Source organism: Rhododendron vialii, chromosome 2a, assembly GCF_030253575.1.
Source record: "Rhododendron vialii isolate Sample 1 chromosome 2a, ASM3025357v1".
Classification (NCBI taxonomy): Eukaryota; Viridiplantae; Streptophyta; class Magnoliopsida; order Ericales; family Ericaceae; genus Rhododendron; species Rhododendron vialii.
Genome location: NC_080558.1, coordinates 20,650,322 through 20,676,218, shown reverse-complemented (window position 1 = coordinate 20,676,218; position 25,897 = coordinate 20,650,322). Strand labels below are relative to the sequence as shown.

General features: G+C 39.9%; 1 protein-coding gene, 1 long non-coding RNA gene and 1 other non-coding gene across 4 annotated transcripts; 1 reads left to right on the top strand and 2 right to left on the bottom strand.

The window, feature by feature from the left end:
* Positions 1–662: 662 nt before the first annotated feature.
* LOC131317992 (callose synthase 11-like) lies at positions 663–17,445 on the bottom strand. Of its 2 annotated transcripts, none has more exons than XM_058347747.1 (2): positions 12,103–17,445; positions 663–1,031 (listed from the first exon to the last, which is right to left on the bottom strand). In XM_058347747.1, exon 1 carries the CDS (start codon positions 17,443–17,445, stop codon positions 12,109–12,111), a length of 5,337 nt encoding a protein of 1,778 aa, XP_058203730.1. In that variant the 3' UTR covers positions 663–1,031; positions 12,103–12,108. The 2 variants fall into 2 exon arrangements, with proteins under 2 accessions (XP_058203730.1, XP_058203731.1); XM_058347748.1 differs by lacking the exon at positions 663–1,031 and adding an exon at positions 6,097–7,598.
* Positions 7,605–9,272, top strand: LOC131317993 (uncharacterized). The gene is made up of 2 exons (XR_009197463.1): positions 7,605–7,829; positions 8,713–9,272. It is a non-coding gene; the product is annotated as an uncharacterized LOC131317993 (long non-coding RNA).
* Positions 14,396–14,474, bottom strand: LOC131318327 (small nucleolar RNA J33). The gene has a single exon (XR_009197650.1). It is a non-coding gene; the product is annotated as a small nucleolar RNA J33 (small nucleolar RNA).
* Positions 17,446–25,897: the final 8,452 nt, after the last annotated feature.

The window sequence follows — 25,897 nt, the reverse complement described above, 5'->3', positions numbered from 1 at the left end:
ATGACGAATTGATCTGAATGAGCTTTTAACAAGCTAAACATGAATCAGTGCCACAACTAAAACCAATCGGGAAAAAAGGGGGAAAACTATTTCTAGAGTAAGCTAGTTTTGGCTTAACAAGTCAAAATGATTTATTTTTGTCTTTATTCAAATTTTTTTCGTATTTGTTAATTTTGCGTCAAACTTTTGTAATTTATTGATTTATCTCATCAAGATGAATCGGAAAAGTAAAGAAAAAGAATTGATCGAAACTTGTAATTTTTAGAATAAAGACAAAAATAAGTCAAAAAACTACTTTTCCAAAACTTTTTCTCTTTTTTGTCTTTTTAAAAAAATTATGTTTTTCGATCAAAAAAATTTTACTTTTCCAAATCCTCTCGTTGAGACGAATCAATAAGTCACAAAAGTTTAACGCAAAATAAACAAATGCGGAAAAAAATTGCAATAAAGACAATAAGTTACTCTACTTGTGCTCTTCGTCTTCTATACATTATTAACTTAGGTAAACTTGTAATATTGCATTTCCAAAATAAAGCATTGTCTGAACAACAGAGAACCAACCCAAAAGAAAAAAAACTTTCCCATGATATAAACAGCAAAGCAATCCTCCTAAATAAATGCACATAAAAGTTTGCAGATTCACATCAGCATGGAGATAAAAATGCAAGGAAACCAACTGAAATCTGCTATCTGAATCAAGAATAATAGTGGAAAAACCGTTACTTCTTATAAACTTGAACTGAATACTAAAGTAGGCTACATTACAGAAACATATGTACAGAACTCATTCCGGGAGATGCAAATAATACTGCACACAAATCACAGAAGCTTCCTATCTCTTGCTGAAGAACTATGGCAAGATTGTTTCTGCGGGGGATAAGAATAAACACACCATATTCTTAAGAAGAGAAAAATAATACCCACAGCCCTAACTAACTGATCTGTACCGCAGCTTGATATAAAGCAACCTTCTCCTCCATCCATATGAACATAAACACTCCATCCATATGAACATAAACACATTCCAATCCCTGGAAAAGAGAAAAAGAGGAACGACACATGACATTGGCATTAGACAACATGGCAAAGGAAAACTTGAGGAAATGAGAAACCAATGGTCCAATAGTACACGTCATAATGTAGAAATAAGCAACGTGCCAAGGGCAACGGAAGTTGTCAGCAAATACTTGCGTTCTATCTGATACATTAGTGACTGACAGTAGAAGTGATGAGTAGAGGACCGTCTATACTTGTCAAAAAGCTGAAATATTACACCTAGCATTTTAGTAATTTGATTTCGCCTTATGTATGTTGCATAGACTGGGGGGTACCAGTATTGCATATTGTTATGTGTCATCTATATATCTGTTAGATAATGGGTCTATTTGTATCTAGTATAATTATGTGTCTTATCATGTAATTAGTTTAAGTATCTAGGACCGTAGAGCAATTATTATACAGCTTGTATATATACTTTACATTGAATGAAATTAACCCTAATGGATTTTTCCCCTCCAATTACGTTACCTCTAAATCAAACATGGTATCAGAGCGGTAGAACCTGGTGATCGACTGTGTCATTTGTTTTCATCATTCTTCTCGATCATGACCCAGCCTCGTTCAAACTCAGTCCTACTGTTCCCACATCGTCTGACGTGGACCTAGCCATTCCAGCTCTTTCCGACATTGACCCATACTGTTTCGACGTCATCTGACGTTGACCCAGCCTTTCAGCTCTCGTCGGATCTTGTCACAGCTTCGACGACCTTCGCCGGACCTTCGTTGGCCTTCATAAGACTTCCGACAGGTCCTTAGAAGGCCTAATTTGTGGTCGCTGGCCGTTTTCTGACTTCCGGCGAACTCTGTTCTCATTACCCAGATCTTGATCACAATCGTCGATCTGCCTTTGCTATCGCTGCTGTGTGTTTTGGTTGCTGTCGCTGCTGTTTTGTTTTTTTTCTGCCATTGTTGGGCTTACTCCGGTCTTTCTGACAGGTATATAAATAGGACAGTGAATAAGTTATTATTGAATAAGGTGGTGGGTCAGTGAATAAGTTATTATTTCCCCTTGTTTAGTCTGCTGGTTTCATTGTTATTTTATTGACCGACTATGTCGACGGATTCAAAAGATAAAAATGTTCAGGTTGAGGATAAGGATGGCATGAGTGAGGTTATGACTATAGATAATGCTCCACTGGATATTTGTCCCATCAAATTGGATGGAACAAATTATATACTTTGGTCTCGTACTTTTACTTTAGCTATTGAGGCTAAAGGGATGTCTGAGTTCATTGAAGGCCCTGTTACTGAGCCTACTATTGCTACTGAACTTAAGAAGTTTAAATCTCAGCGATCTTTAGCCATGACCTGGTTATTCAATTCTATGAAGGCTGATATTCGTCGTCCTTTCTTGCTTCTTGACACTCCATATCAGATTTGGACTATTGCCAAACAAACTTATTCTCAGCAGGGTAATGATGCTCAGTGTTTTGAGTTGCAAAAAAGACTTCGTACTATGGATCAACACAATCGATCTGTTGCTGTTTACTTTGCTGATCTCAGTGGGGCCTGGTAGGAATTTGATTATTATCAGGGGTTACAGGCAGTTTGCCCCGTTGATGCTGCTGCTGCTTGGTTAAAAAGAATAGAGAAAGAACGTGTGTATGACTTTCTTGCTGGTCTTGATATGGAGTTTGATCCAATTAGAGTGCAGGTGTTAGGTCGTGTTCCGTTTCCATCTTTGGAAGAAGCATATGCCATTATTCAGCAGGAGGAGAGCAGGAAGGGTGCTATGTTGCAAGCTCCTACTTCTGATTGTTCTGCTTTAGTTGCTATTCCACAGGGACAGTCTGGTACTAGCAGTGGAACTATAGACCGTGTGTCACTCCAGTGTGATCTTTGCCATAACACTGGACATACCAAGGATTTCTGTTGGAAGTTACATGGTCGTCCTTCTCGAGGGCGAGGCAGTGGACGTGGAGGTCGATGTCGTGGTCCTAGGCGCTCTCAGGCCCAGGCACATGTTTCAAAGTTTGCTACCTTGTCTGATTTTGGGTACAATACAGGAGTTCAGTCATCTTTTGATTCTATTGGTGGTTTCTCTCAGGGGGAGATGCAAGCTCTCAGGTGTCTAATTGCTCGAGCTGATTCTTCCTCTACTATAGCTCCTACTTCCACAGCAACTCCTACTGCATCCTATTTTGCTCATTCAGGTATTCTAGCTAGTGCATTTACTGCCTCCTCCGGTATCCCTTGGATTATTGATTCTGGTGCCTCAGATCATATGACAGGTTGTTCCTCTGTTTTTTATTCCTATTCCCCTTGTTCTGGTAAGGATAAAGTTCGAATTGCCGATGGATCATTCTCTGCTATTTCAAAGAGAGGTTCTGTTCGCTATTCTCCCTCTATCTCTCTCTCTTCAGTTCTCCATATTCCAAACTTTGCCACTAACCTTCTTTCCGTTAGTAGTTTTACCCATTCTGCAAACTGTTCTGTGACATTTTTTCCTACTCACTGTGTCTTTCAGGAACTGAAAACAGGGAAAGTGATTGGCAGTGGTAAAGCACATGGTGGTATCTATTATCTGGAGCATGCACCTCATTCATCTTAGCCATCTTTATCATGTGGACAAGCTCTACATGCAGATATGAATTCCACTCTTTCTTTGTTACATCGGTGACACCGTAGATAGGGTCATCCCTCTTTTGGGATATTAGAGAAACTGTTTCCTACTTTAGTTAAACATTGTCCTAGGGATCAATTTTTTTGTGAAGCTTGTGAGTTTGGAAAACATAAACACTCTTTTTATGCACCTATTAATAAACGAAGTAATTCTCCATTTATGGTTATCCATTTTGATGTTTGGGGTCCTTCTCCTATTACTTCTTTAAAGGGCTATCGATGGTTTGTTACTTTTATTGATTGTTATTCTCGTGCCACATGGGTGTACTTACTCCAATCAAAAAATGAAGTATTTTCCTGTTTCAAATCTTTTCATAAGATGGTGTGCACTCAGTTTGATACACATATTAAAATTCTTCGGAGTGATAATGGGACTGAGTATATTGATAAGCTTTTTTGAACGTATCTAGCTGATAATGGTATTATTTTTCAGACGACTTGCGTTGACACTCCACAACAAAATGGAGTCGCTGAACGCAAAAATTGTCATCTTGCTGAGGTCGCTCGATCTCTTTTGTTCACTATGAACGTTCCCAAATACTTATGGGGAAAAGCTATTTTAACTGCAATGTATCTTATCAACCTTATGCCATCCAGTGTCCTCAATTTTAAAACACTCATTGAGTGTCTACCGAGCAGTTGTCGAGTTACGACTCTTCCACCTAGGGTGTTTGATTGTGTGTGTTTTGTTCATGCCCCTAAACCTTCTGGGGGCAAGCTGGGACATAAAACCAATAAGTGTATTTTTGTTGGGTACTCTCCTACCCAGAAAGGCTATAAGTGTTATGACCCTTATTCTAGGAAGATGTTTGTCTCTATGGATGTTACTTTTTGGGAAACAGAAGTTTTTTATTCTCCCTCCAAACCATCTCTTCAGGGGGAGCATCAACAAGAAGAAGAGATGTTTACCTTTTATAATCATAGTGAGGGGGAACAATTGTTCCATGATCATAGTGAGGGGGAGAGGGGAAACACTGGAGAGGAACTAGTATCTGTTGAAAGGGAGACACATGATATTGGTGGTGACATTGAGGAACAACTACCTGCATGATTGCAGGGAACTAGCTTACAAAGGTATGCTAGACGGAAAAATAGAAAGTCTTCATGTGCGTTACCACCTTGTCAATCACCCATTCCAATTCCAGATTCCTCAGCTGACTCTTCTGGTAATGATTCTTCTCTTATTGAACCTCCTCCTATGAATCCTAACAATCTTCCTATTGCTATTCGAAAAGGTGTTAGATCTTGTACTCAACATCCTATTTCACAGTTTATTTCTTATGACCGTTTGTCTCCTTCATACTATGCCTTTGTCTCTTCTCTTTCCTCTATATCTATTCCACAAAATTGGCAAGATGCATTCAGGTTACCTAAGTGGAAAGGAGCTATGATAGAAGAGATGACAGCTTTGAAAAAGAATGGCACCTGGGATCTAGTGTCACTTCCAGACGGGAAGAAGCCAGTGGGCTGCAAGTGGGTGTTCACTATTAAGCAAAAGGCTGATGGTACAATTGAGAGATACAAGGCAAGGCTTGTTGCCAGAGGTTTTACTCAAACTTATGGTATTGACTATGAGGAGATGTTTGCTCCGGTAGCAAAGATGAATTCTGTGCGAGCTCTCCTCTCGTGTGCTGCCCACTTGAATTGGCCTCTTCAACAATTTAATGTGAAAAATGCATTCCTCCATGGTGATTTAGAGGAGGAGGTTTATATGAATATTCCACTGGGTTTCTCTTCTCTTGCAAGTAAGGGAAAAGTGTGTAGATTGAATAAGGCACTTTATGGGCTGAAGCAGTCTCCTAGAGCTTGGTTTGGCAGATTTTCTAAGGCCATGTTGAGTTTTGGTTACAAGCAGAGCCATGCAGACCATACAATGTTCACCCGACAAAGTAATGGTAAGATTGCTGTCCTTATTGTTTATGTTGATGACATAATAATGACAGGCAATGATGTGAGTGAGATTCATAATCTTAAGTCTCGTCTAGCTTAAGAGTTTGAGATTAAGGACTTGGGATCATTGAGATACTTCCTCGGAATGGAAGTAGCGAGGTCTGATAGAGGTATCTTTATTTCCCAACGCAAGTATATACTTGATCTTTTGGAAGAAACAGGTATGTTGGGCTGTAGACCTATAGATTCCCCTGTTGAGGCGAATCATCATCTTAGTGGAGATGTGGGAGAGCGTACTGATAAAGAGAGGTATCAGCGACTTGTGGGTCGACTAATATACTTGGCCCACACTCGACCAGATGTTACTTATGCAGTGGGTGTTGTTAGTCAGTTTATGCATGACCCTCGTACTTCACATCTAGATGCAGTTTATCGAATTTTGAAGTATCTGAAATCAGCTCCAGGAAAATGAATTTTGTTCTCTAATCATGGCCATTTGCGATTGGAGGCATTTACTGATGCTGACTGGGCTGGTTCTGTGGACGATAGGCGTTCTACTTCTGGTTATTGCACTTTTCTCGGGGGTAATCTGATTACCTGGCGAAGTAAGAAGCAATCGGTAGTCGCCAGGTCTAGTGCAGAAGCTGAATATAGAGTTATGGCTCATGGTGTTTGCGAGCTCTTATGGCTCCAAACTTTGTTACATGATTTGGGGTTTGCTGACAGTTTTCCAATGAAACTCTATTGCGATAATAAAGCTGCCATCAACATTGCTCATAATCCCTTTCAACATGACAGAACGAAGCACATAGAGATTGATCGACACTTCATCAAAGAAAAGTTGAACGGGGGTTTGATATGTATGCCATTTGTGAGATCTGGAGATCAGTTAGCTGATATATTTACAAAAGGGTTAGGTAGCAAGAGTTTTCATTCTATTGTGTTCAAGTTGGGCTTGATTGATATCTTTGCACCAACTTGAGGGGGAGTGTTAGATAATGGGTCTATTTGTATCTAGTATAATTATGTGTCTTATCATGTAATTAGTTTAAGTATCTAGGACCGTAGAGCAATTATTATACAACTTGTATATATACTTTACATTGAATGAAATTAACCCTAATGGATTTTTCCTCTCCAATTACGTTACCTCTAAATCAAACAATATCATATCTCCAGGGCACGGGGACACTGCAAATGCTGCTCCACGCTGTATGTTGCATCTCAATTTCTCAAAAAATAACTTTTACTTCAGTCCAACAAAATGGACAGTCAATAAGGAGCTCCTTTGCTTATGTCAACAACTGTCTTCCTTGGATGACCCCCATGCCTTATACTTAATACCTTCTACAAGGACTTCATGACACATCCAATGAATTCCAAATAGGTGTAAAGCAGCAGCATTCAGTTAGTTCTCTCATCACTTCTTTGCTTCTGACCCTAATTTCGAAACACTCTACCCCACTTCATTGGAATACCTATCGTCGCATTGCCTCGAAGAGGCTGTGAAAGCAACAAAATACACCTTAGTTGGTTATTCAATTGATCATACATTGTGTCAATGGAAGCCATAGCGGCCACTTCTGCCCACTCCCATACAACTTCATACCTCAACTACCTATTACAGATTAACTCTATAACATTAAAAAAAAAAAAAAAAACCCCTCCTCTCTACCATTATTCAATGGAGGACTATATTCCTTACAGCGTCCCAGGAAACTTGACCAATGACTCCACCTCTATCAATCCTTTAAAGCTCTTTCCAAGCTGGGCTCAGGTACTACACCACGTGCCCTGAATCTGATGTAAACCCTAAAGACCACCTCCTTGTTCACAGAAGAAGCACATCGTTCAAAACCTACTAAAGCTACCATCTCTCTCTTTGACTGTTCTCCTCCAAACGTAGATAGGTTGGTTGACTTTCACCCAGACTGAAGTTTGCTCCAAAATGGTTATTCTGATGATCATTGTACTGCAACTTCAATAGAGCAGTTCCATGATACATTCCACACATATTCGTATAGGGCCTGTTTGTTTGATCGAGAATCAGATTGGACTATTTATCCAATGGGGACAAAATATACGGTGTTTGGTTAAGAGTTTTATGGGCAGGATTAAAATGTACATCGCAATATAATCCCATAAAGTTTAGCATATAAAATACCATTGGGTTCTGGAATTAATAAACCAATCACTATAGTCCCATTAGACAACATAGCGTATGGGATATATATCCCTTCACTGTTGGTCCCTAATAGGTAGAGCTGTCCACCAAACCGACCCGACCCGACCCGAAAAAGGACACAACGGACGGTTCTGATCGGATGGATCGGTCAGATTCGGGTCCAAAAACCTGAAAATTTCTGGGTGTCGGTCGGGTGTCGGATGCATAGGATAAAATCCCATTCCACCAGACCCGACCGAATTAAATATATAAAAGGGCAAAAAAAACCCCTAACTTCATTTCATTTCTTTCTCCCAGTCGACAGCAGCCGCAGCACCGGTGCTCTACATCCCAACAAACGACTCTCTCTCTCTTTCTCTCTCTCTCTCTCTCTCTCTCTCTCTCTCTCTCTCTCTCTCTCTCCCTCTGGCCATGGGAGAACGAAAAGTGGAAAGCAGAACAGAAGAAGTTACCACTATAGCAAGGAGAGACTTTGACGCAGTGGGTGGTATCTCTCTCTAGATCTGGCTATCTCTCTGTTGACAGTGGTTCTCTCTCTCTCTCTCTCTCTCTCTCTCGATCCGGCTGTCTGTGTTGTGTAATATTTTTGTATGTGGCTTTCACCGATCACTGTAATTGGTTGACTGTTTGTGTCCACAATTGTGTGTAATGGGTTTTGTGCGACGATTTGTTCCACCACTGTGTGTAATTGGTTTTCAATTTGTGTGTGATTCGTGACTCTCTCTCTCTTCATTTTTTACTCCAGATCTATGATTTTGAGGGATTTTAGTATTTTACTGTGAATTTGTGTTTTTGATTTACAACCCGACCAAACCAATCAACACTCGGTTCGGTTTGAACCCGACTAGGGTTTCGGTCCGGCTCGGGTGACCCTTCGAACAATCCGACAAAAATCGGGTGGGTCCGACCCGACCCGAATCCGACCAAACCCGACCCATGGACAGCCCTACTAACAGGCCCAAAATGGTGTGAGTTATGAGCTTGAAGGTACTTGATTACTTTTCTAATTACCACTTCGGATGTGGGAGCAAAGCCAGCTGGCTAGCTTCTACACTCAAGTTCAGCCCTGCCTAACGGCCCCAACTTTAAGTTGTCATTTTCCGAGGGAAGAAATTTTTTGTTTTTTGCAACAAATAGACCAATGTGAGAGTCTAATCTAAAGGTACAATTCGCAGCAGACATTTTTTTTATGGCCCTTTCTGCTGTGGCAGCAGAAGGGCTGTGTAATAACTATGGCAAAACACCAGTATTTGGACCAACTCACCAAGTGAATCCTCTTTGTTTTTTTTTTTTGGAATTCACCAAGTGAATCCTTAATATAATCAAATCTAACCTCTCATAGTTTCTTACATGTTGAGGTCCAATAGAGTATATATTAATGACATACGGTGTGTGAACACCAAACTACCCTCCCAGAAAGAAGAAGCAATACATGTTTATGTCCAAGTGGAACACCAAACCACCCTCCAAAAAAGAAGCAGCAATACATAAGAAAGAAACCCAAAAGTTGAAAAATGTTTAGTTCCCATATGATGGCAGCTGGCCCTTTTAAGTGGTTTTTAAAACCATATGGGAGAAAATGCTAGTGTGAGCCTTTAAAAACTAAAACCCTGTCCTGTTGAGATTGATTGGCCACCTACATATTATGAAAGGTAATTCATAAATGTTCTAGACCATGCCAATTTACAATGAGGATAAAGTACCTTGATTTTGACCAAGAAATAGGATCTGGCGTCATAAGTAGACAAAAGGTAGTGAACATGACCTAGACAAGGTCTACTGTCTCAAATTGTACCTCTATGAAGCACCGACATTCCTAGAGGGTGCCGTATTAGTATCTGACATGCCGGGGCCACGACAAAAAACATAAAGGACACGCCACATAGCGTGTTCATTAACTTAATAAAAAAAATTGACAAATTTTTACAGGGGGACACGGGAGGGACACATCATGGGTTAGATATGCAAATTTTAAAAAATTTGGGGGGTAAACATGTATTACTTCAAAATATTTGGGTTAAAAGTGCAGTATGATGCATATATGATGCTTGTTTACACATATTAATGCTTCATGCTTTTACATATAAATTATAACTATGTTTCCATTGGTTTAAAATAAATATTATTTTCTTTTATTTTTGCCGTGTCCGCTACTGTCTCTACCCTCACTTTTTTAGAAATCCCGTGTCCGCGATCGTATTGGTGTTCGTGTCCGTGCTACATAGTTGTCTGCATGGGTCTGTAGCTAAACACAAACTGTCAAAATTGGAGGTTGAGGAAAAGAACCCATAGACCGTTAGATTTGTATTGTGAGAAGTTCAAGGTCCTCATTTTATAGGACAATAATGTAGGACCCTAGAAATCCTCGCATTGGTGAAGAGCTATATTGGATTCCACACTAGTGTTTAACCAAGATCTTATTATTCAATAAATATTCCAACTAACGCTGTTCAGAGTCCCTTAAATAGGATCTCTCCAAATGCTAACAAAATCACAAGGATAACAAAGAAGAGATAAGGATGATAAAAACGAATCTAGAACTTAAACGCAAGGAAAATCCAAGAAATAATAACCAAGATTGTTCTTAGAACATAGTTACAAGTTACTTAACTCAAACCAAACCAAACCAAATCAAGCTAAGCCCTGTTCCCTGTTCAGTTGGGGTCAGCTATGAATCCCTCAGTCACCATTCGTGTTGGTCAACAACCAAGCTATATTATCGAGAATCTTACAGAAAGGCCTCCAAGTAGCCACCTCAGAAAGAATCACTTCAGCACTTCCTATAGCCCATAGAATTTCCGGAGGGCTACATGTCAGTTAATTATGTTTAACTCATATCCATTTTACCACAAAATCCAATGTTAATTTAGGTCTTCTCCTCATTTCCATTAACATTAACCTTGTGGCTTTTCGTTCCTGTTGTATCTACTAGTCTTTGTTTTTACTTGTGATTGAGCAAAACACCTTACTCTATATATATATATATTTTTTTTTTTTTTTTTTTTTGTGATCGGCAAAAGTTACATTTTATTAGGGGAAGGGCTTCCAACCAAAAGTTGAAAACAACAGCCAGAGAGACAAAGCCCAATACAACACCTAAGGGCCTAAAGTGCCCAAATAAAACAATAAACCGCACATACAACCCATAAGGCCTAAAAAGCCCAAATACATCAATAAAGCTCAGCCCAAAGAAAACTCAAAACCTAGCCCTAGGGATGCACCGACGCCACCCACCGCATCAAACTGATCCACCACTGCCGTCGGTTACAACATCACCGACATCCACCAAAACCACCACTGGCCAACCCACAGAAATGGAAACCGGAACCAGCAAACCGATCAGCCGCGGACGCTACACCTTGTCGTTAGGCGAGTACCGGGCCGTCTAACAACGGCCACGGTGGGAGCCAAAACGCTGACCACTCAAAACCCAAGAGTACCCTTGCCGTTAAGCAAAATTGGAGACCCTGTAGTAACTCTGACTAGGAACCAAAGGCAGACTAGCAGCTGAGATACAAAGACAAACGATGAGGGTAGGGGGGCAAAAAAAAAGAGGAGAGAAGGAGAGAGACAAAGAACCGAGAAACCATACCGATGCCGACCCCGTCGCCGCCCGGAAATCCCAACAAACGACCACCGAGTAACCGCCACTTCAGCACCCACAAACGATCAGGGGAGAGCCCGTCCGTCGAGATCCATAACCTCGGCACGACCACCAGTCACTGCCGCCTCGTTACCGCCGCCGATCGTTTTTGAAATAAGGAGAAGCAGACGAGGTCAGAACAGGGGAGAAAGGGTGAGGAGGAGAGAGAGAGAGAGGAGAAAGGGGGGGGGTGTAAGGAGGAGGCGCGGCGGCGCCCCCTCTGCCTAGGAGAAACCCTATTCGTTTATCAAGAGAGAGAAGTGAGAGGGGTAGAGACAGAGAGGCGTAACACCTTAGTCTATTTCTCGGAACTTAACTTCAGTTGGTGTGACAAATATCAAGTCATGAAAGATTTCATCTCTAACTTTAGCTCTCCTAGGGTAACCACACAAACTTGACATCTACAAGTACTGGAAATTGCAGCTTTAATTGACAATTGATTGACATAGAGATAGGCGATCACATATACTTCTTTTTCAGAGATGTCATTTTCTTACTTCCTTTTGTAGCATCCAATGCGTAGCTTTTTCTCCCTCAGTACAAATGAAACTACATGATGGGATTTCAAATACTCTCAATTTTCAAATGAAAAACATACTGGCTAAGATTAGTAAGATACAGACAAGAAGAGGGCATACATTGACATTTGGTAGAACTACAGAGAGTAACATGATCCTAAAAGAAAATTGAGAAAGAATATTACCTCAAGTTACATGTCGAAATTAGCATTTTTCCCAGTAATAATACGAGATATCTGGAGGCCTCTGCTGAATGCTTCATTAAACAGAATCCTTGTTTGCATTGACTGGAACCCAGGCATCCATGAAAGCATTGCAAGGGGAGCCATGACAACCAACCCAAACAACATGTCATATAGCCTAGCCACGGAAACAACAGTCTCCCACACCACTGTTGACTGCAGAAAAGGCTTAAGTACCTGAGCAATGAGTATCAGGCCCCACCCTGTGGGGATGAAAGCCAACATGCTCGATACAAGATCAAGAAATACAAAATTGGTGAATTTCAGCAATATAACAATCACAAGTGTTGTCACCGAAATTACAACAAACTGAACCAACCGATAGTACTTATGCTCCTTTGCAGCATATTTTTCGCTTGCATAGGTAATGACCACATAAATCGCGACCACCACAACCAAGTAGATCCAAGAAAGCAAGTAAACGCCAATACTAGTCTTGCCACCTGCAATTTGCAGTCGGTACACAATGCCATACTGAAAAAAGAAGAAACGGAGGTCTAGAGTTATTTCCAACAATTTTCCCCATAGACCAGTTGTCCTCAAATGGTCTTGTTCCTCGTACCACCATGTTTCCCAGCTCTCATCAGCTTTCACAAGCACACCTCTATACCAAATCCAGTTCATGAACCCATCAAAGTCATATACGGTTTTCAACCAATCAAACCCAGAAGGGTTAAACACAAAGGGGGACATGATCCATGAAACAACCAGAAACCAACATGAGATAGTTAAGGCTATATAGACAAATGTGTTTGTGGCCAATGGGCTATGGGCAGCATATACAACCAAAATCACCCCAAGCTCAATTGCTTTCACAAAATGGCTGCGTGCATATAGTCTATAGTTCTCAGCAAAGCTCTTGTGTTGCACCACAAAACCACGTCCTGTGCCTCTGTACTTAGCACCTCCGTGAAGAATGGTTCGTCCGAAGAAGTGGGTACGTGTTCCCATTTGGAAAGTGTAGAATAGAGATGCAAGTTGCAACTGCATTGTTATAAAATCCCAAATTGCCGGAAGGAACCCGTGCTCTAGAGAATTCTCCACTATCATTGGAAGTGCAGTGAAAAGACCCATCTGAACGACGAATTGCTGGTTTATGATAGTGCCGAGGGCCTTGTTGTTGCTACTGTTGTCCATGGCAAACTTCTCAACACCACTGAGAGCAAGATAAAGGCGGCCCCACAAAAATGCATAGACAGTTATAACCACCATCATCGTATTGAAGTAGGACCCTACAGAAGTAAAATAGAATGAAAGCATACGGAAGAAGTCAAGTCTATGACCCAACCTATACACATCTCTGCTCAAAACCTGTTCACCATTTCCGCTTGAAACTTTAGCCTCAAACATGGATATCTGATTCAACCCAACATCTCTTCCTTTACCCACTTGTATATATTCATGGTGAGTCACATTTCCACCTCTCAGTGTGCAATTAAATCCGGCAAATATGTCCTCACTAATATTGATCACCCTAGAAGCTTTACTGATACCACCTCTGGTCACGAACCAAAACCGATCAAACACATCCGGATGGCCATAATGCATTCGCACCTTTAAAGGGTTCGCCAAAACACGCTGTCCTAGGGTTACAAAACTTGTTTCTTGAGCAGACATGAACCAAGCGAGCGATGAAACAGAACCAGTGAACACATTTTCCCTAACTCCCAAAATCGTTGGTTTCCTTATGCCGTAATTCTTTTTGAATTCCTCCAATAGATTACGCATTTTAAGTGCCTCCTCAAAATAGTTGTCTTGGTTCATGTCAATTGCTTGAAGCGCATCTCCACGAGTGAAAATGATAGCGTGGTTTTGATTCTCTGGTTTACCCTCACCGAGCTTCAATGGACCGGGCAATCTTATCTTATAGATCTCCACCTCTTTCTTCAGTCGTTGATCGTACTTTACAAGAACAGAATAATACTCAACTTCTTCTCTTCCCAAGTGCACCTCATCCACATAAGCAACACGAAGTGCCTCATTGTTCTTCATCAAGTACAAAATATCTTCAGCTCGCGGATCACCTCTTCTCTTATGATACCCATACATTTGACAAGAAACCACATACGTGTATTTCATAAGAGCACATCCAAACTCACTCCCTTTAAACAGAAGACTTACACTAGTTGTTGCTCTATTGAGATTTCCAGAAGCTGGTGGCCTACCCGGGCTGATACCATTCAAACCACCGTGTAGTTTCACTGAACCAAAAGTCGAGATTTGTTCTGAACCCCTCCTTATATCCATTTCGGATGCGGAATCAAGAAAAGCAAGCATTTTAAGAGCCCTGTAGTAATACATCATCCCCCTAACAGTACGAGAGAGTGTTTGGCCTCTATAAGAAGCCCACAAACGAAGATCCCTAGCTTTGACTGTCCATATTTCCTCATCATCCTCCATTCCTTCTCTACGCATCCGCTCCATAAAATTTGCCCACTCATCCTCATAAATCTTCTGCAAATAAAACAAGGTGGAAATACCATCTTCGTTTGGACTTCTTAGCGATTCTTTCCCGTATAAAACCTCTTCGTCATAGTAAGGAGTTAGAATGCTAAAAGCCATCATTTTCTCCACCTGGGGAGCACGAGGCATGTTCATAAACAGTGAGTTGCTAAAAAAGGAAATACGACGTCTTGCCTCAAGATTTTTTGGGACATTGTGCATTGAATCTCTAGACGTAAGAATCGTATGCAAACGACGAAGCTGCCTGTAGAACAAAGCATCGTCATCGTCCGGAAACTGAACAGCATTTTCAAAAAGCAACCCTGCATCAGCAGCTTGATTTTGAGGTGCCAAACCTTCGTGCCTCAACTGTGCGACGGATTTCTTCACCCTGGGAAATTCTCTAACAGAGAGTTCATATAACGCTTGGAATAAATCCACCACCTTACTTAACTCCTTCTTAGGCATTAAAAGAAGCTCAATAAGAGAAATCAACCGGGAGTGAATTTGCTGTAAAACAGTCATCTTGTAGGCCCCAGTCAACTTTCCAATTTGAACAGCACGATCTATCTCCGCGAACAATTTTGTTACAATTGTATACTCTTCGGAGTTGAACTTCACAATTTCATGAAACAAGAACTTGACGCTATCATAAGCTTCAACGATTGCACACCGCCTATATTCATTCTTGCACATTTTAATCCAAAGATCGCAATCTGGTAAATCACACAGTTCACCCGCCTGGCTAAGAGCAAGCAGCAGCTCGTTGCAAAGGAGGAAACAAGGCCAGCGAATAACCCTAATGTCCCAACAATTAGGCGGAAGTTCTAAAAGTTCCAATTCTTGATCACTGATGATATCTTCTTCTCGCAAAGATATAATTATCTCATTCCATATTAAGGCGAATCTGGTTGCTTCCACCTGGCTTGATTCAATTTTCTTGTAGGGTTGGCCAAGCCCATATCGTAGCTTCAGTCTGTGGATTGCATCGCGTAGCTTATGCACCAATGTTGCCTGTAAGCTTGTGATTGGATCCTCTGGCTTGAGATTAAACTGCAATGCACTTGCGAAAAATTGGAATCTAAGCCTTAACTGTTCAATATTTCGAATCTCACCTAAATGTGAGAACAACCCAATTATTGCCCCGACGAAGGAAGAATAAATCGCATACCAGATTTGCAAATCCATAAGGTATACAAGAACGACAGGAATCCACAACAAGGCTACCGCCGCTCTGTTGGTGTTAGTGAAAAATTGATGCCAGTAGTACTTTGGATCCTTGAGATCCAGAAGAGCCTTTGTGGGGGCCACCAAGGGCTTAATTTGAAGGAAGTAACTGAATGTGAATTTTGAAGCCAATACCACAATCCAGAACAAGGTGTACTTTATGTTGTTCACTAGCCCTTCCCTTAGGCCACGACCCACAAAGATTCGAGTTTGGAACCACCACGTCAACAGGTATAATATCACCCAATTTGTTTCCTCAAGTACATTGCGAACCCAAGGAAGAATAAACAGAACCAACGCCAGCAACTCTGGAATGATAAATACCAAACCGGCCTCAAGAAAAGTAATGATATTTTGGTTTGCCGCATTAGACCACCTCCCATCCAAATCCTTCTGGCTCCAAATCCTTGCATAGAACACCGAAAATACAATAATCCACGTCGCGGCAACCATTCCCTTAAGCACCATTCTCACACCTAGCCACAGTGTCTCTCTTGAAACCAAACTATACTGAGTACCCGCATCAAGCACTGATTGCAAAAGCCTTAGAGTAGCCCAAGTGATGAAAACAGTAAGCAACTTCACCTGTGCATCCCTATTCTCCAATGCTTGCCTCGGATACTCTGTACCCTCCCAAGAAACAATAATGGCAGCTTGCAAGAACAAAATCAACAAAACCCAAACGCGATCAAAGCTCCTAAACACGTTCCAAAACGTCCTTTGCTCAACAAACCCCGTCTTCCCCACCCGGTTTTCCTCCTTGGTAGTGGCAAAAAACCTACAACTCAAATCAATAGGCCATTTCAGCCTCTGAAAACACCTCCTACTCCAAAAGTACTCATTTATATCATCATAGTTCCGCCAAGCCGAATGCGGGGCGGTCCCGTTTCGACTCCTCTCCATCTCCCCCCGAATCGTCTTGTAAACAGGCATCACTACCCGTTTCAAGAACGCATTTTCGCCTGACATAGAGGGTATAAAAGGGCGACCAGTCTCCTCGTCAATATCATCATCAAGGGTTCTATTGAGTTCCATGGCCATGTGGTGATAAATATAGCATATGCATTCAGGGGTAAAACGTAAATTGGCAGATTCACCCCAGATAAGGAGATAGAGACATACGTATAGGAGCTCACGGCGAGGGTCATTTTGGACTTTAACCACGTTCGATCTCCGGCCGAGGTAAGAGCACCAGGAGGAGTAGTTCTGTAAGAGTTTGCGGCGGAAGCGGCGGAGGACGGAGGCATCGAGGGCGTCCACGGCGGCGGACGGCGGCGGCACGGGGAGGCGCATTTGGGAGTTGGCTAAATGAAGAACAAGGTGCTCTCTCTGGTTGCGAACGTTGTCGTTTTGGAAGCCGAAGAAGAGGCCGAGCCAGTCCATGAGGTCTAAACCATTGTGCCACGTCACAAACGGCGGCCTGCGGAGGTCTCCGACGGCGCGTAGGGCGGCGGCGGCGGCGCGCACCTCGGGGTACCGGAGGGAGGGGTGGTCGGTGAGGAGGTCGTGGATGGGGATTATGTTGAAGGGCTGTTGGTCGAACCGCGGCGGCGGAGGCGGCGGCGGCGGAGGCACGCGGCGGCGCGTGGGGACCGGGCGCTGTGTTGAGTTACTCATCGGGGCAAAATGGTCAGACCCTTGTGAGCATTTTTCTTGTCTCTCTCTCTCTAGAACTGAACTAGTAGTACTAGTTCAACTTGACGGTTCCTGAAAAAAATCGAAGTGCCAGTTCAACTTACGGTTACAAATTCAAACCCATATCAATATAATCTATATATATGTGTATATACGTATACAGATACAGAGAAGGATTGTGAATTTACTTACCCATGAGGAGAGAGAGAGAGAGATTATTTGCCTGCAGCGAGAGAGAGAGAGAGAGAGAGAGAGAGAGAGAGAGAGAGAGATTATTTGCCTGTAGCTGAGATAATTTGCCTGCAGCTACGCTCGCTTGGATATTCCACCTGATTTCTTAAAGGAGAGAATAAAGAATGAGAGAAAGGAGAAAAAGACCTTCTGCGTTTCTTTCTGGTTTTAATGCTAAAAAAAAAGAGAGCGTAAATCACAAGATTGGTTCTTATCGATTACGCAAAAATTCACTTTTGTCCTTGTGTTTTTGTTTGTATTTTTGAAAAGTTTGGTAGTATTAATTGGTAGACTATACGTATTTTACGGTTTTTTCATTTTTGAATCTGTGTTCGGATCATTGATTCACAAATTTAATCCAAAATGTATGGATTGGTTCGGTTTGGTTCGGACCGATTTCACGATTCACCAAATCTTTTGAGTAGCCCTACTTTTAAGTTCGATTTTTGAAAATCCGAGCTTTGCTCTTGCATTTTTCGTCGAAATTTAATACTTTCGTTATATTATGGTAGTATATCTGAAACCAAATAAACATGTCTGAATCATCGAAGAATCTGTAAAATGTATTTCGAGCGGTTCATAATTAATCAAGTTCAAGTTTAAAAATACAATAGCTAATTACAATATTTTACTTTTGAGAGCCAGGTGTTTGATATAGGATGAGCACCAAATGCAATTGCTCTAGGTTCCTGATGTAACGAATGCCTCGTTTCAAATACATGCAAGACATATGTTGGTTCAAATGTGTTTTGGAATACTTTTCGGTTTATTTGCTGTAAGTTCATGATCCAAAAGTACTTTATCTTTTCACTTGCTTAGCTTAGATTCATCTTATACATTCAAGAGAATGGTAGAACATGAGTGTTCCACGCGGCTAAGTGGAAAAAAACAAAACTAATTTGTTTTGTTGAAAGTTTCATTTCTCGTTGGGTCAAAGAGGGCCTCTCTTCAATTGTTCGATTTATGCCTCACATGGGCACATGGGACTTTTCGGTAACATGCTCTTCTTTTTGTTAAAGAGCAGTGAAAGAAGATGATGAGAAACTAAATGAAAATGACAAAAAAAAAAAATTTAAATCAACTCAAAAGTGTAAGGGTCAAACTAAAACATTTTAAGAATAAAAGGACCAATGATGAAATTTACGCCATCAACGCAGATACTAGCTGTAATTATGGTTGTGCTGATTAGTTGAAGCGTCAATGGAGAAATACTGCATGAAACTTCACGCGTAGTTAAAAGCAGTGGGGGTTTCAGGGACCCAATCAGAGACGACTTGGAAAGTTGGGGACTCGAATTGGAATATACTCCGTAATAGTACCAACTCATTCTCTCTCTCTCTCTCTCTCTCTCTCTCTCTCTTCTGGGGATAAGAAGCAAAGACCTGACAAGTAAAATGGCCAGTACAGATTGCACATGGGTAAATTCAGATTTGAGACGCAAGAGGCCGAGACATACTAGGTCAGGTCCTATTCAGTTTCCTATGATCCAATTTTTTTTTTTATTTGTGGGCCTTGTAGGGTTCAAATTGATGATCCGAACCGTTCATATTGTAGAATTTGACAAAACAAGTAACCATGCGAAATATCTTTTTGATCGGATTTTTCATTGGTCCCTTATCAGAGCAGATTTTTTATGTAAAAATGGTATTAGGCACACTAGATAAGAACCCAATTGTTGCAAGTAAAATGTGCTTCGATCATGAATTACAATTCGGATCAAGACGGTTTAAACATGCTTGCCATTTTGCCAGAGTTCTACAGTGTGAACGGTTTGGATCATCAAGATGGACTCTACATGGCCCATAGGGCCTGTTTGGATGCCACGATAGAAAGGTGTATTGTAATATACACCCTTCTAATACGTGGGCCCTCTTCTATGGCGTGCTTTGGCAAGCCAAAAACAGGGGGATATCTTAATACCCCCTCCTCCATAATCCCCCCTAATATGCCCTAAGGGGGGCTTACACATGGCTAGGGTGAGAGCCGGCTATGTGTAATCCCCCCTTATAATACCCCCTCTTTCTTCCATTCAACTACAAAACAACCTTATCCCTCCATTTTATACCTCATTCAAACCAAGTATTATTTAATCCTCCCATCACATCAATGTGGACCCACCCTTCTTACATAATACCCCTTACTATCCAATCTCCCCTTCATACATAATACCTCTAAACCTAATACCTCATCCAAACGAGCCCATAGATTAAAAAAAAAATCTAGACCAAACTGGATAGGAACTGACCCGAGACATACAGTACAACACGTACAGTTTAGTGTTTTTTGGTCATAAAAAAATCAATCCGACTATTACCATGTGGCATGATATGGAGTGTTTTTTCCAATTCTTTCTGGGATTGTATTATGTTAAAAGTTCTTAAAAAAAATAAGTATTTATTTTGTAATTTTTAAATTTAAAAATAATTGACTTAGTAAAATAATATTTTATGTTACATAAATCTTGTTTGATAGAGTTCGATGAGAGTTTTTGAATGGTGCAAAAAAATTAAAAAATTATTTTCGTAAATATATTATTTTTAAGTTTAAAAATTATAAATAAGTACTTAATTTTTTAAGAATCTTTAGCAGAACAGGATTAATTGATTGATTGATTGTTTACAGCCTTCGGGTGCAACTTATAGGAAGTTAATGCGAAGAGGTCTTTAGTTAATGGCATTACGTGTGCACTTAAGTGCCAACAATAAGAAGATCAGATAGTTCAACTTCGATTCCGAGAAATATTAATTTAATTATTCTAATAATACTGATTTCGCTTTCACGGATAAAAAAAACTTATAAAAAGTGAAGACCATCTTCTTCTTCTTTTTATCGGCAGTGAATACCATCTTTAGCTATAAGATACCTCTATTTGTTTCATCTACGCAAAGAACTCTCACCAAACATTTTGACTTGGTTGGTTATGTGACAGTCTTATCACGACGATCTTTAGCCTCTATTGTTTTTAATTTTAGAAGTACTAGTTCACATTTTATATGGGGAGCGTATGATATCCGTTCTTTTAATGGCTTGTTCGTTTTCCTTTTTGAAAAAAAAAAATTTAACTGAAAAAATACTTATTACCTCTGCTTCTAATTATTACTCTTCACTCATTACCCATATCTCCAATTATTATTACTCTGTATCATTTCTCTCTCTATCTCTCTCTAATCATTAGCCTACTTTCAATCATTACTCTCATAAAAAATTTCTCAAAAACTCATCTCAACACAATATAAATCAGTTCAAAGTCATAACATTAAAAGATGAATTCTTAACACACGCACGCGCGTGCACACAGGCACACACACGCACATATATATACATATGTGTATATATAAGAGACACAACTTTAGATGGCGGCGATTATGCAGAAACAATTTTTGACAAAAATCTTGTGTGAGACCCATTATGGGGTCCCACGAAAATGATCAGAGTCGTTCAATTTGTTAAAATATATTTGTAAGAGTTCTTGTAAAAATAAAAAAATCAACATATCCGGATACCGATAACTCGATAAGGGCTTGATCGATTATTTCAATTTTTATCCAGTCAAATTTAGGGATAAAGACTTGATATTGGTAAGGATTTGATCGATTCATCCAGTTTTTATTTTGTCAATTTTAGGGATAAATACCGATAATCAATTGATTTTTTACAAAAATTCTTAAAAAATGTTTCAAACAAACTCCAATTATTAGTGTGGGACTCCAAACAAGATTTGTGTCAAAATTTGTGTCAGAAACTATGTCCCTGGAACTGCCCATACGTGTGTGTGTATATACACACACTCCATTTGTCCCCCTTTTTTGTTCCAATTAGCACTTTTTCACGTCCGAAAAAGATTGTCCTATATCAAACTAAATGGGGAATAGACAAGGAATTTCCTCTTTTATCCTTTCATTTTTAAATTAATAGTACTAAAAAGGTAAGAAAATGTATTGATTGAAGGGTAAAATAAGAAAAACGAGCTTTCAAAAGTGCAATGATTGTGTCCCTTAAATGTGAGGGAGTTTGTGTATTCGCATTTATAAGTGTTTGTGGTTGTAGCAAAACTCAGTTCAATACTTGCCCTGATCCTTTTAATCTTTATATCATTTTCAAAGATTTTTAAATTCTCTTTTCCCAAGCAAAAAAAAAAAAAAAAACTTGGTTTCAATAATCCCTCGTAGCGGAGAGATTGTTGTCCTTCCTAAATGTGTGTAGTGTGTGTGGACTCACACTTAAATGTGAGAGAATTTGTGTATTTGTGTGCAAGTGTTTGTAGTTGTAGGCTTGTAGCAAAACTCTATTGAAACAACATAAATAGACGGATACAAAAAAAAAAAACATAAATAAGAAAACTATATATATTGAACCCCTCTCAACTATGATCAGCTTCTGAATTGCCCCTAATGTTTAAAATCGGTCATTTAAGTCCCTCAAAATATTTGAGTTATGGTTGCTATTACTTTTTTGTTAACACCCCGTTATGGTTGTGGATGGAAAACAAGTCAGAGATCGGCAGTTCGGCACTTGACATGTTAAGTTGTAATTTATACAAAAATCTCCATCAATATGTGACCTTCAAATAAGGATTTAAATTTTGCCTCTTTCCATTTTCAATCTACGATGACAACAACAATAGCGGCTACAACAATCATACGAGCTTGTTTGGAAGACGTTCTACGCTTTGAAAGGATTTTCACTATCTGGTTTGCTCCATTGCTTCGTGGAATAAATAGAGGAATGTCTTGCATACAGTGAAGCTTTACAGTAAGATTTTAGAAGTATTGAGGTTTTATTTGATTCACAAACATGCCTAAAAAGCTAGAATCCAAATATATGCAACCAATCCCAAATCCCCTTGCTGCGCCATAGACCACCGCATCGCTGCTGCTCATGGTGTTGCTCTTATAGCGTATTGTCTTGCCTCAAAACCACAATCTTTCCCACGCTGGCCAACCCCCTTCAGAAGCCCGTTTTGCACCATATATTCACCACCTGTCGATGATCGATTGAAAGGTGACAATTATGAGAATGTTTCCTATTTTATTATTTTGTATTAATAATATAACTAGTTTTTATTTCTTTTATTTGTTTGTATTTTAATAAAGTGCAAGACATTTGGCATGCTCCTATACATTTGGAAGTTAAAGAGACACTTGTTATTGTCCTACACACTTTGAAGTAGAAGGGAAGTTATTTGGACACTTGGAAGCAAATTAGAAGAATGAAGAGTAGTGGAAAGTTAGGAAGTTATTTCCTACACATTTGTTGTTTCCTATAAATAGCCTCTTTTGACTTTATTGTAATCTCCCCAACAAATCAAAGTCTTAACTTTCTTCTTAATTTTTGTCTTACTAACCCACTTCTGGGTTATAATTAGGAGGAGGAGTGGAATTAACTTAATTTTCGTACTTTCAATGAGGATTCATCCTTCTTGATTGTAATTCTACATTGGAAAAATAACGAAGTCCATTGTTATTTTTTTTCCGCTCCACCCCACTTCACTAAACCATCATTCCACTCCGCCCAATCGATGGGTCGATTCCGTTCTTGAAGATTGGCGGGTGACAGTCTTCTTTTACAAGTCGATTCATCACTAATCTCGCATTTGACTCGACCGCCATTTCTCTCCGGTGAAGTCTTGAAACACGGCGTGGAACCACGAATCCATCTTGTGGAGACATAGCTGCATTCACCCTTATTTTTGTTGTTGGCATTGTTTCCCGAAATTTCTATCGATTTCGATCGAGGAAAAAATTGGTAAACAGATCCTAAATCCAAATTCCATCGATCAATCCTTGCTTCTTTCTCCTTCACATAGTTGCTTCTTTGCTCCATCTCAAACTCCCCTCAATGATCAATTCGCATCGAATCTTGTCTCCCGATTGGGTTTCCCTTATCAATTTCAACTCCACTTCAATTTGCTACAAGAAATTGGTTTTCACAACCCTCCCCGTTTGCTAATACGAATTTGCCATCCATATTTGAGGGCTTGAAGATGTCTCTTGTGCAAAAGGAAGTTGTGAAGGAAGAGGGTAACATGGGAATTTTTTTATGTGAGGTTGAACTTGAAAGGAAAAGCGTGGGTTCTTCGGAGTTGGGTTTTTTCATTTTTTTCCTTGTTTCCCATTGCACTAAATTTTTTTTCACTCAAACCCCTATGTCAAAGTCAAGAAGAAAAACTCGAACTGCTCTTTTTTAAAAACCAAAGGTCACTTCTTTTTTCTTTCTTTTTTTTTTTTTTAGCTAAGATGATTTGGCATGACGAGTTGTTGCCTTCAAATTTCGCAAACAAGAGGCTTCCTTTCAAATCCACGTGTATTTGACATTGGGAAAGACAACTTGGTTGGATGGCTTTTTGCTGTCAAAAGTTGTCATTATTTGCTCCACGTAAGGTTTGTCAACTCCGGTTGGAAATGCTCTAACTTTATCGGCCATTTTGCCAGCTACATATCACAACTCTTACAATCAACATCCATCTTCAAAGAATGGGATTGTAGTGCATGTACACAATACACAAGTCACGATAGCGGCTTCATATATGACTACCTCTAGAAGATTGATTTGAGAAAGATGGTGATGAATCGGATACGAGGGCAAAGGTGAGCAAAAGAATAGAAGGGAGTTCAGAGGAGGAGGTCGTTCGAACGATTGTTAATTTTTGTTTACAAATAAAGAAGTTATCTTTAATAAATAACATTTTTTTTATAAGTACACTTCTTTATTAAGCTCAACCGATCAACAAACAATCCAGGGAGAATGACCCTGGCTATACAACTGACTTGCTAGCTACTTAAACCCAAAAAGACCTTTGCCTTAGATACAAGGTTCGAGATACCCCAAGCGTAGGGCTAGATTGTCAATAGCATATTTTCCGGAAGTCCGGGATCGTACCCACAGAGAATCGAATATAGCTTAAATCCGATTGAAGACTTCATATGGTGGATTGTGGCGTTTAAGACGGTCAACTTGGTCTTGCTTTAAAAGGTGGAAATGATAAAACGAAATACTAGAAATGAGCTTTATAAACTTAAAGAAGCAAGTCTAGGAATCGTCTATCCCTTGACAAAGGCCATTATCAGTTCTCAATTATAACTCAAGTGAGAGTTACGACCGCGATCTCACACTCAGAAGATTTAGGTTTAAAAGACTACGTTTATCAAAATATGTGATTAAACAGAACTAAACTAACCTATTTTTGCTAATATATCTAACACGTAGGAGGCCACGAGCTCTCAATATGTCGCGTGCCAAGACCGCTTGGCTAAACGACATATTAAGGAGTTAACACCCCTCGCTAAGACCAAAATGGCTAAGTTAATAAAATTTCGAAAATCATGATTTTAAGCCTGAAGGTTTGAGAACCAAATAACAACCTAAGTCCTCAGGAAAGATTACCCTGAGACTTAGCCAAACAACTACTTACACATAGCTAAAGCACAGAAGAAAGCATAAAAACGAGACATGATTTTTAACCGATGAAATCGAAAATAAACTTGATATTGAGAAAAATCCAAGCCGTAGCTACAACTTTAATAAGTGAGAAATTAAAAAACGAGTATTACTTACTTGAGTTCTATGAAAATTACACTAAGAAAAGCTTCAAAGACATTAATAGAGTCTAGGACCAAAAGTTGTAATGAGCTAGATACAAAAGATGAGAGATGGTACCTCTATTTATACAAAATGAATTTATCTCTCATCAAATATCTAAAAAGCATACTAATAAAGACAACTATTCCATAAGTGGAAAGTCTAAAAAGTAACAAATATCTGGCTCAAGGCTCATGGTATCGATACGGATTAAGCAAAATATCGATACCACGCTGCTAAGCTAAAAGGGCCATTTCCCTGTAGTGCTCCCGTATCGATATTGGTTAAGGCCGTATCGATACAACATTATCTGTCTTCCAAGAAAATTAATGCATATCGATACAAAATAAGGCTGTATTGAAACGCGTAACTTATCTCCAGGTCTTCAGGCCAGCCTCCAAGACTTGGCACCCGATGGCTTGTTGGCTTGCCCGATGCCTCTCGCCTTCGATCTTGGGTCATCTTGGCAGAAGTTCCACTGGGCATGGATACTTGAACTTTTTTGGGAATTAGCCTCGTGATCAAAATACACCTTTTAAGGACGTTTTACCTGAAACACTCAACAAACTACTTTACGAGCAATATTGAATATAAACGACAAATTATAACTAATAACGCTACTAAC

Excerpts from the sequence above, each read along its gene's own strand:
- LOC131317992 (XM_058347747.1), bottom strand. The coding sequence starts at position 17,445 with ATGAGTAACTCAACACAGCGCCCGGTCCCCACGCGCCGCCGCGTGCCT.